This window comes from Limanda limanda, chromosome 13, assembly GCF_963576545.1.
Source record: "Limanda limanda chromosome 13, fLimLim1.1, whole genome shotgun sequence".
Lineage (NCBI taxonomy): Eukaryota > Metazoa > Chordata > Actinopteri > Pleuronectiformes > Pleuronectidae > Limanda > Limanda limanda.
Window position 1 is genome coordinate 6,267,218 of NC_083648.1, and position 12,656 is coordinate 6,279,873.

General features: G+C 39.5%; 1 protein-coding gene across 1 annotated transcript in view; it reads left to right on the forward strand.

Annotated features, from left to right (window-relative positions):
- Positions 1-1,891: 1,891 nt before the first annotated feature.
- Positions 1,892-12,656, forward strand: part of LOC133017965 (guanine nucleotide-binding protein G(olf) subunit alpha) — a 47,156-nt gene continuing 36,391 nt past the window's right edge. The window contains exon 1 of the mRNA XM_061084237.1: positions 1,892-2,565. Coding sequence (XP_060940220.1) covers positions 2,085-2,565 — 481 coding nt within the window. The 5' untranslated portion in view covers positions 1,892-2,084. The remainder of the gene's footprint in view (positions 2,566-12,656) is intronic.

Genomic DNA, 12,656 nt, shown 5'->3' on the forward strand with positions numbered 1-12,656 from the left:
ACTGTACTACTAAACACGTTAAATTATTTACAATAAAAATCGTATCAGTATGTTTGAAAATAGGAATATAATAAAGTATGTGATAATATGAATAGTTAATGTGAGACATTACAAGATAATAATATCAGAATTTGTCATATCTATATGTTTTGTGATGAGAAAAAACACATGTGTCCAAGATTGAGAGGGAACCTTGAGACTGAAGGAACTTTTAAAGAAGTTCTTGAAGTGTTCAGAGACAAAGAGGAATGTTTATCGTGAAGTAATAAGCAAAGTACATCAGCTAATAAAAATCATGTGATACAAAAATAAAAGCCCCGGAAAAGCCAATATTGGAGTCTTGTGATGGGATTGTTTTGTTAAGTGTGCTCAACTTAAAACAAAATTCAGTATAATAAAGTTTTTAAATGCACTTTGACATATTGCCAATCTACAACACAGTACTCTGGGATTAAATAATATTTATTATAATGAATATTTCACCCCAGAAGCCCAAATGTATAGTTATCTAGATTACTACCATGTAAGTACTGTAATAAAACAGTGATAATTAATTCAAAAACAAATACCACGTGTATTATTTTGATACAAATAGTAAAGGGAATCATAACTACTAGATATCTATGTTATATAAACTGAGCGAGCCACTGTCCTGTGAAGGCCCCTGACTTTCAGTTTACATGTGTTTTATAACTGCGCCATCTAGTGGTGTTTTTCTATCTCTACATCTGACCGTGTCTTCAGCCCCAGACATTTTATAATCCCCATTTTTTTCTGACCTTTGATTAACTACACATATCTCGAAGGAGCCTGGTTATACAACAATGTAATCAGGACAATAACTTAATGGTGTTGAATCACCGGTGACGCCCAGATTAGAAGACTGGTTAGAGCAAGGTCTAAATGTTTTATATATCAGATTGTGTGATGGAATGTTTGATTGAGATCTGAATTAAAGAACTTGAGAGCACCTCAAGGATCCATAAAGGTCCCAGAACTCATATCTGATCACCAGATATTCAATCCACATGTCGAGGACTATTGGATTCTAAAAATGACCCATTATATTATAAAATCCATTAAAGATTTAGCGTGTAGAATTTAGTGACATCTAGTGGTGAAGTTGCATATTGCAGCTGAATACCCCTCATCCCACCCCCCATTCCTAACATGGAAGATAACCTGTCGCATTCAGTTGTCATAAAAACTCAAAAGGTAAAAAAAAACATGGCGGCCTCCGTAGAGAGGACCCACTCCTGACGTAAATATAAAGTATTAAAATATAAAGTATTAAAATATAAAGGTCCATTCTAGTGTGAGGAAAACAACAATTTGTACAATTTAGATGAAAGACACGAGTGAAAATATCACTTTGTTTATTTTATATTCAATAATCCTTTCACCTAAATCGTACACATTGAATCTTTAATACATGTTACCTGGAGAGAAGGAATTTAGAAAATGTCACAATATTAATATATAATAATAATAAACAGGCTGATAGGTAGCAGGCCTGTGTATAAACGAGACATTACATAAGGATTAGCTCATAAAATAATGCCAATATTATTTCATTAATCTCTGTGTGAATTGCCTAAAAACTGTGTTCTAATCTTAAATCTGATATATTTTTAATATTTCCCATGTGTCTCTCTGAGGAGCATCAGTTTCCAGCTGCAGATAGAGACTCACCTCGGAGCAGGAGGGGTCTTCAAGGAGTGAGACCCCCGAGCCTCCTTCTCGATGACGAGCCGTGCATTGCACCTAACAGCTGTGCACGAAGATTGTTCCCTGTCTGCGCATCTGTGCTTTAGGTTACTTACGGTAAGGTGGACCCGCAGTGTCCACTGAAGGATCAGGTGATCCACGGAGCGGAGGCTGGGGGGGGGGAACCATGCAAGATGACATCTAGCAAATGTCGGAGCATAATTCACTCCCTCGTTCGCCTCGGACCCGGACCTGACCTGCGCCGCTGCGGATCCGATGTGACGACGGCTCGCTAGGGCTGGCGGCGCCGCTGCGATCTGTGTGGATATTTTTTAATTTATGAGAAATCACATTCACGGACACATCTTGGTTTCAACATGGGGCTGTGCTACAGTCTGCGTCCCCGGCTCTTCGGGGACCTGAGCGGATCCATCTCCACCTCGGACTCGGACCCGCCGCCGGACGCCGCCGCCGCCGCCGGGGGGCCGACCCGATCCGGGGCAGCTCGCCCGGAGGACAGCACCGGGGGAAGCGGCCCGCTGCGCCCCGGGGACCCGGCCAGGCTGCCGGCGGCCGGGGACACCCGCCGCGGGGACACCGGGACCGACGGGGTGCTCATACAGAACGGAGGAGGTGGAGGTGGTGGAGGACACGGGGGTAAGGGGACAGGGAAGGACCGCGGCCGCCGCTTGCAGCTGCTGCCGAAGACAAGCGTCCAAAAGCAGAAAAACTGGGACAAATTCCTGGTGGAGGAGAAGGAGGCCGAGAAGGAGGCGAAGAAAGTCAGCAAGAGCATCGACCGGGCGCTGAAGGAGCTGAAGCGGGAGTACAAGCAGACCCACCGGCTGCTGCTGCTCGGTACGTGCCTGTGTGTTGTTGTTGTGGGGTTGTGGGTTCGAAACCTGGACGCACCGGCCTCCCTCCACACGCTGTGCCGAGGCCCGGTGCCACATCTGGGGGCTGAGCTGTGCAGACTCGCCCCCCCTGGCTGCCGGGGACAGACGGTGAAGATGGACGTCCACCGTGGCCTGGTGTCCCGGCAGCCTCTAGGTGTCCTCGGCTGTAACGTGGAGCCCACCAGGCTGTCACCGAGCTCCAGGTTCCACTGGTTCACTGAGGCCGGTTAGCTCCAGGCCACAGGGCCATGTTTACCACTGCCATAAATACTAGTCTAGTGAAGTACTCCTGTAGTACAACATGGTGAAGTAAATAGAAAATACCACCACTCTTTCATTTTGTAGTAAAGGACCATTTAGCTGTGTATTGCTATTTATAGTGTCCTTTATTTGGCTCTAGTTTACAAATACAGTATGAAGTAGTATACTATAGTGTAATATAAGAGTGTGTCTCTTGTTTGAACTAACTGTGAGACGTCTACATGAAGTCATTTCAAATAAATCCATCTATATTCTTTAGTCTAGTGAAGTACTCCTGTAGTACAACATGGTGAAGTAAATAGAAAATACCACCACTCTTTCATTAGGTAAAGGACCAGTGAAGGACCATTTGGCTGTGTATTGCTATTTATAGTGTCCTTTATTTGGCTCTAGTTTACAAATACAGTATGAAGTAGTAGTATACTATAGTGTAATATAAGAGTGTGTTGTCTCTTGTTTGAACTAACTGTGACACGTCTACATGAAGTCATTTCAAATAAATCCATCTATATTCTTTAGTCTAGTGAAGTAGTCCTGTAGTACAACATGGTGTAGTAAATAGGAAACAGCCCCACTGTGCTCTAATACAGTTGTTTCTGTAGTATAGTAGAGCTATAATGTGGTATAGTACCCTTAAGGATATAAGAATACTGTATATTGTTATATATAGTGTTCTTTCTTTAGCGTTCGTTTAGAAGACTTAAGACGACTTAATAACATAGTTTACGAAAGTCTAGTGGAGTGTGTATCTTGTTCGAACTCACTGTGACACATCTACATGAAGTAAAAACATCTATATTTGTGTAGTAGAGTACTGTCCTGTAGTAAAATATAGTTTAGTAGAGGGATGTGTGTGTAGTGTAAAGTGGAGTTTAGTAGTCTTTAGTGTCTATATAGAGAGACAGAGACAACTTATCTTTTATTTACTCTGAATAGTCATAGTCCTCTTATTGATCTGACCTGTTGGTCATATGTCCAGATGTTTAGAGATAGACCTGTCAGTAGCATTTGCTGGAATTCATAATAAAGGATGTTAACTAGAGAGTTGTAAAGTGGCCCATAGTATAGTATACTCTAATATAGTGTTTATAGTTTTCAGAGGTGCTGAGAAATCATTGTACTATAGTATATTATAGTGTTCTGTTGTCAGTAATGTCAACAGTAACAACTAGTAACAACTAACATCCTTAGTTGTGTTGTGTAGTGTAGTGTAGTGTAGTATAGTGTAGTCCACTGACAACAGGAAGGATAGCATTTTGACCAAATGTGGCACATTTAAAGTAAGTTATTTAATAAGTTATAAAGCATAGTTGAGTAGAATGTAGTGTAGTAATGTGACCTGTAGTCTAGTACAGTAAAGTGTTGTATAGTGCAATGAAGAGTACAGTTTAGTAGGCTTTAGTATAGAGAAATATGTAGAGACATGTTTACTCTGCAAACTTATAGTATAGTATAGTATAGTGTCCGGTTAGAGACAACAAATGAGGAACATCCTGTATATTAAATATAGTAGAAATGATAGAGTATAGTGGCTCATACTGTAGTTTAGTATAGCACAGTAGTATTGTACAGTAACCTATAGAGTATAAAGGAGTTTGTTAGTCTGTAATGTACTATAAAGAGACCAGTATATAAATGTACAGTGTAGGATAATCTAACACAAAGCACTGAATAGTAGTAGAGTTTTAAAGTGCAAAATGGAGTATACATTAACAGGATTTAGTTTACAAAAATGTATTAAAGCAACTTTACTTTGAGGTGTTGGCCCATGTTTGCTCTGCATACAGACAAGTTTATTTTTAGGATAGTATATACAAAATTTTACACCTGGTGATCAATAAAGTTTTATGTTATCTTACTTTATTGTATCCTGCTGGGGCGTGAGTGATCTGTTGGACAACAGATGAAAAATAGCCTTTTGATTAATTGTAGAACATTTACAGTTTTTACTATGAATAAATATATGTTGAATAGTATCGTAAAACTATTGTAAAGTACAGTGCCCTGTGGTGGAGTATGACATCTGTCCAGGGACAAACAAAATAAATATTACAGATTGATTACAGTGAATCTTGTACATTTAGATCAAAGCATTTATTAAACAAATGTAGGGTATAGTATTTTATATAAGAGAGTTGTGAAGGAAGATTCATGGAATAGAATTTAATGTTAAGGTTTCCATTCCACTTGTTCTGTTTCAATTTTATTTTGATTATAATGATGAAGAGGGCGGCACAATTATAGATGTGAGCTAAGTAGTTTAAATCTCTGAGTTTCAGGCGAGTGATAGACTGGTGACCTGTCCCCTGTCCCTGTGACCCTCCAAGGACAAGCAGCTATTTTTAGCTGCTATTATGGTTACGTTTCCTGAAGAGTCCTGATCAGAAACGCTGATGAGGAAAACAATATTTAAATGTCTGTACATTTACAACAAAAACAGCCACTCGTCGCTCGTAAAACCACTTCAGCGTGTTTCTGCCTTACCGTAAACAACACAGTGCTTTGCTACTCTATATAATAAATGGCCACCAGTTTCATTTCCTGAGTAAACAGCCCTCAGTAATTACACACAGGAAGAAATGGCTCATCCTAATGAAGTCACACGGGGAAGTGTCATACATTCTTCCATGAGCCACTGCTGAAAACTATAAAGCATGTGTGACCTGTGTCACAGTGAGTTCAGCGTGTTATTATGGGGTTTGGGCCACTTTCTTCACCGCTACAGGGTCACAATTATTTTTGGGAGCCACGGCATCTGTCAGCGTTGCCACCCAGGAGCCTCTGCATGAGCCACAGGCCACTTTTGGTTTCTCTTAAGAGGCCTTCGGGACTTTATACTCTCCAGGTCTCCAGTCGGACTCCTGTTGCATGCCAGAGGACTGAGGTGGTTTGTGTTCCTCTGAAAGTGGACACCTTTCAAATAGTGTTACATTTCAAGGCAACGTATGCTCGCTAATCTGGGTTACTTTATCTGTTTGTATTTGCGGCGGGTATTTAGTTGAATAATGATAGCCACGAGGAACTTTTCATTTGAACCTTCATCCTGAACAAGCTGCCACGTCCGTTTAAGAGCTGGAGCCGAACACCTTTGGTCATATTTATAGCCATTTGTATTTTTCGTGTGACTCATACTGACAGTTGATAATTTCAGACATAGTTACAGCTTTGATGAAAAGTTCTGCAGATTCAAAAGTTATTCTCTTTAAAGGTTTCTTGCTGTTCAGTTTGAAGGTTTTGTTTAAAACTGAAAATACAAATATTACATGGATTCAGTGTGTTCACACATTACACAACAAAATCCAATTTATGTCAGAGCTGAAACAAGTATTCCATCTGTCCACCTGCGAAAAACTATTTTGATAATATTTCAGTTGTTTCAACTCGTTTCTTTCATAGTCAGAGTTTATGATCTTTGTTTTCTGGTGAGCAAGAGCTTCTATTACCTGTAATATTTCCCGCTTTTCAAATGTGGATTTCTTAATATTTGTATTAGTCATACAAAATTAGCAATTTATTCAAAAAAACTATTGTTTTATTGCAAAGCCAGCAAACTCATGTTCTTCTAGATAAGCCCTGATTGTGATGTGACTGGAAATGAGCCTCCTTCAAATAAAGCCTTTGTTTTAGATGTGGGATGACAAGTAGGTGATATAGTTTATAAGTCATGCAAGATATCAGAAAGTTTCCACTAATCTAGTTATGAATCACTGAGTCACTGGAACAGTTGGATATTATATAATTCCTGTAGTGAGCACTGTAATATTTTCAAGGTGCAGTAACTGTAAAAAAAAAATGCAGCCAATTCACATTTGCAAAGTCATAACTAAACATCTCTGACCTGAGGACAATTCAGAAAATCGCCAAAATCTTTTAATAGAGTTCCCATAGACTTTATATTTTAGTGCATGAATGCAGGGATGGGAACTGCAAGGCGAGTTCCTATTATTTCTTGGAAAGGAAGTCACTTTATTGTTAGGTCTCTTGGATCAGATTCTGTGCAGCGCGAGGATAATATCTGTTACTGCTTTCCTAGATGTCCTTAACTGGCTGTTTCACATCGCAGCCACATCACCCGTCATGAGCCCGAACAACAGGCAGCGAGCGCATTGCATAGAAATGAGCAGTGGAATTGTAGGTAGGCCAAGAATTTGCCTGTTGGAAGTCGCCGATTGTCGTTTCTTGTCTTTCTTTTGTGTGTTGAGCCGCTCTCCTGCATGGGAAAACATATTTTGGAAAAGCTTACTCATCCAGTCAAGTACTGTGGAAGAACACCCCCCCCCCCACCACCACCACCCACACACACCCCCACCCCCCCCTGCCTCCTCCTCCTTTAAATACAAGTGGAGTCGGGGGTGAACTTTGCATCCGTCTGAATGGGTTTCATCATTGACTCGACTTCCCTGAACTTTGCCCCAAACTGCACCAGAGTTCCCAGTCAGTGTAATAACCAACCGATGGTGCAGGACCATGAGTTATTGTCCCATTTATGATCCTGATAGCAGGGCGGCTTCCATCAGCTAAATCAGAGTCAAACACACCGCATGGGAAGGACATTGGACTATGCTCGGCCTCCTTTTAGTTTTTTCTTCTTTATTATTCTGCTTTATCAAGAGCCTGTGTCCCTAAAGAGACTGCTGTAAAATTCTTTCCGGCCTCAGAAAAAATTTCAAGGAGGCTAATTTTATCTGGATATCACTTGGACGTGTGCCCTGTTTTTACGGTACATGCTTAAATTACAGTCAGGGCCAGTAAATAAGTGTGGGAGAGTTATATGTTAGAAGATAACTCTTTTAAGTGTCAGATATTCTTAGATTTACTGTGACAGTTCACTGGAAGTCATAATCTTTTTCTTGCCAGAAAGACAAGGTATTTAGATATATTTTATGAATTTATTTAACGTCAATGATAATGCAGAGCCTCTTTTTTATTTTCAAAATGCTTATTTACTTATGAATAAACTGATTGAGGAAACCAAACCTCAGACTCTGGCTGTGCAGTTGTCTTTTTGCAGTACAAGTGTGAAAACACTAAAAATATCTTCGTCAGACTTTGGAACCAGAATTTACCTGTAGAGTAAAAGTATTTTTGGATGGTTTCATTGCTGTATTTGCTTAAAAAAAGAATCTGAAAATGTCTTAAAACCCAGCATAAATAATGACAAAGGAATTCATTATGTAATATTTATATTGCCATTATTACACAGAAATATTGTAGTGATTCTTTAAAGCTCGGTGCCAAACATGTTGTTTTAATAGTTTATCTTCAGAAGATGTCTACTTAACTAAAGTACATTTTCAGTGTATACAAACTGTCCCACATCAGAATTGTGTGTAGCAAAATATTTGAAGCATAATTCATATGCAAACTAATTGTTTATGAAATAAAATCTGGCTCGTATGTGCACGTTCTGAACCCTGATTTAAGGTGAGCACAAAGAGAAACTTTCCACTTAAGAAGATTAAAACCATTTTTTAACTCTGCTCAGAGAAACCAGAACGTCCAGGTGAAGTAATAATAATCGGAATGTATTTGGCCTGGAGGGAGGATGTTAATGAAATTTGGCTGTCGAGAGATATAACCAGCACACTCGCACCCTTCTAGTCAAGTTAAGAGGAAGCCGCAGCTAAATATACTTCTCAGATTAAAGGGCGATCATTTGTGGTACTAAACCTGGTTCTGTGACATTCATGGGGAACTGTCAGCTTTTGTACAGTGCTTCGTCTGACCACTAGAGGATGGTGTGGGCCAGTCTCTCTATTTGTGACCTTGCTGTGTGAAGTGGTGAGAAAGGATCTGTGTCTGTTAGGGTGGGGTTGTGGTGGTGCCGCTGTTTTCACACTGCCACAGGTGAGGTGAGGGTTCCTGTTTGGATTTGCATGCTGCACAACTTCGTCACACTTACGAAAACGGTTATTTGCATTTCGTTTGCATAAAGGACACAATAACAGTGTGCTCCTTGTTGTACGTTACATAAATACTCATTCATGGTTGTCGAATGCTACTCAGTGATCTATGAGTGTTTGCAACACAAGCGTATGTCTGTGAACATTGTTTAGCTCAGTCTCCCACATGCACCGACAGAGCACAGCAGCAATGTTTCACCTCAATAACACAATGGTAGTGTAAATGTAAAGTGCTGTGTTCAAGTCAAACCCTTGAGAAAAGATACATACCCCATTCTGGTCTGGTTGAGAGGAAACCACAGCAAGCTAAACATAAATGTCAGACAACACTCACAACAGTGACAGTTGTTCTGTTTCCGCCCAAGTGTCATAAACATACCTCTCACTGCCCGACTGTGGTGACTGTAGAGGAGAGGTACCTGTTCTGTTTTTAACAAACTTCTACCTCAGAGTGTTCCACAAACATACAGAGAGGATGTACTCGATAATAAAGAGGGTGTCATGTAAGGTTTTTCACTGATACGTAGTGTTAATGAGGTGAATTCACAGAACTTACTTGCTTGGGCTGGGAAGATTCTTGTATAGTCAACAAAGTGGGCCTGCATCATGTTCACACAAGAGTTGTTCAACATGATTTATAACTTGCAGAAGTGAACTATACATACGAGACAGGTTTAAACCTTATGATGCCAATCATTATTTAGATTTGATCCAAAGGTATTAATGTAATATTCTATTGGTGTAGTGACGACTTAACAAACTTTCCTATGACACTACTAGAATTTTTTTAAGCAAGATGACACACTGTATGAAGATTGTGCTCATTTGTCTTACCATTGTTATAATGTACATTATGACCATGATATTGTCAATAGTATGATATGTTCTGTTATTCTTGGAAAGGACATAATGTTTTAAGGCTCTGGGTCAGTTGTTATATTTATGTTTGTTTATTCAAATGGGACACTGCACATTAATCAACATGTAGATGTGCCAGATTAAGCCATGCAGGCTAGTTTTACAGTCCCTGGAAGTTAGATTTAAAAAAAGCGACAATAACATATATACACATGTCTAAAAACAAACAGACGTTACAGAGACAGACCCTAAGCACACATAAATGGCTGTCGTATGAGAACAAAGACAAAAGCTCATATCGTGTGAAGGGCACAAAGTACAGATGAATTCATAATACAATATAAAAAGACAGGCTCGCAGTTATATATCAGATGTTTGCGGCTCTGGGCTCATTTAGCTGATAATGAATCGAATCCAAGCCACTTTAATTGTGGATTTGCAGGATGCAAAGTCTACATAAGTAATAGCTTCCTACCCTTTTGGTCTGTAACCCCCCCGCCCCCTTTCTCCTCTTTAAAGAGACTATATGTACATATTGCTACACAGCCAATGTTACCATTAACAGGTGTTTACTCACCAAACTAGATCAAACGTTGCCGACTTCAGCCTCAAACTTCCGTTTACTCCCCAAGAGCTGTCCTCAGCAGTGGAAAACAACTCCTGAGTTAACTCTTGTTCTGCTGAGGTCAGCACGCTAACCAGATCCCGGCCTTCCCGTCTCATCACAGCAGCATCTCATCGGCCCTGGAAACGTAGGGCTGCTCCGAGGCTGTATCATAATGACCTGACTTGTAAACTAAACCATCACCATCACAAGATTTATAAACAAAAAACATAAAGCAGCGCAGGAAACGTACAGATATCACCTATCAACAATGCTACGTTTCAATATGTCCAATATGTGATTTTCCTGTTTAGATCTAATGGGCTCTGTGGTCGAGTGTAAACAAGGCCCAGACGCCGAGAAGCTTCATTACCAGGAAGTTTATTGTACAAGTGACACACGGATCTGCAGAGTAATAGACTGAGATGAGAAACAAAGAAAGCACACAGTATTTATTCTTACAGTCACGCCTAAGCTATCCACCTAACCCCGTCCTTGGGTGAACAGATAACAGTTTAACAAATTATTGAAGGTCAGCTGATCCCTTGCAAGAGATGCTGAATTTCTGCAAAACAGGATATGGCCTTTCCTCTATGAACTTGCTGTCCCTGCTAATATAATGCATGTTACATTCATGTTACTCATGCTCCAGGCGACAGGCTCGGATGCTCACAGCAGTTCACTCATGAAAATAACACTCATATGACTATCAGGGTTAAAGGTTGTATGTGTACTTTTTTGCTATAGATACTGAAACGTTAATTTGATGATAATTCGCGTCAAACTTCCTGCCAGTGGTGGAAACGCCAATATTAAATCTAGTTTTGTTTCTGTTTCACTCACATTGCTTCCAACAGGGTTAGCATGCTAACCAGCTAGCACCGGCCTGGCTGGGCTATGTCAGGTTGAGGGTTCGGGTTAAGTTAGCATCACTGTAGCATCCCGAGGTAGCGCTGCATATTATGACCGCTTGTTTTTTGTTAAATGCAATGATAACTGAAGCTCTTGGCAATTCTATCCATAAGAAAATATACACCATTCTGCAGTGTACCGTGCATAAAGGTTACTTTTACTTTTGATACTTAAGTATATTTTGATGTAAATTTATATATATATATATATAAAAAATTTTATAATGCAGGACTTTAACTTATAACAGATGATATATCCAGCTTGGACTTGTTTTGTTTACCTTTGAGTTCTTCATCAGTAACAATCATAACATATAATATGTATAATAACACACAGTGATCCGCAGTAACTAGTAGTACTACTATATCACTTATTTTACTGTAAAACCACAGAAATGGGTAGCAGCTAGTGCACACACACCCACCCACTCTAAACACTGTCAATGGGTTGCCAGTTTGGGTCAGGTCCTATTAGTTGTATGAAGTATCATTTGAAGTATATAATGTTTAAACTTATACATATACTCGTGTTTATACTCATATTTATACTTCTAATATACTTGCAAACTTCTAGGATCTAAGGAAAGCCATCCAAAAGACCAACATTTTGAACACAGAAGTTTTTGTTATGTTTTATTGTTTATTGATTAAAATGATAGTAGCCAGATTTATTGACATTTATTTAAGGGTAATAACCAGAGATAGCACACACACACACACACACACACACACACACACACACACACACACACACACACACACACACACACACACACACACACACACACACACACACACACACACACACACACACACACACACACACACACACACTGTAAATGGGTTGCCAGTGTGGGTCAGGGCCTAGTAGTTGTATGAAGTATAATTTTAAGTATATAATGTTTATACTTATACATATACTCGTGTTTATACTCATATTTATACTTCTTGTATACTTTTTGTGTCTAAGGAGAACCACCTTAAAGACAAAACAGTACACACATAGACACACACACACGCACACACTGTAAACGGGTTGCCAGTTTGGGTCAGGGCCTAGTAGTGGTATGAAGTATAATTTTAAGAATATAATGTTTATACTTATACATATACTCGTGTTTATACTCATATTTATGCTTCTTGTATACCTTTTGTGTCTGAGGAGAACAACCCTAAAGACAAAAACAGTACACACACACACACACTGTAAATGGGTTGCCAGTTTGGGTCAGGGCCTAGTAGTTGTATACAGTATAAATATAAGTATATCATGTTTATACTTATACTCGTGTTTATACTCATATTTATACTTCTTGTATACTTTTTGTGTCTAAGGAGAACCACCTTAAAGACAAAACAGTACACACATAGACACACACACACGCACACACTGTAAACGGGTTGCCAGTTTGGGTCAGGGCCTAGTAGTGGTATGAAGTATAATTTTAAGAATATAATGTTTATACTTATACATATACTCGTGTTTATACTCATATTTATGCTTCTTGTATACCTT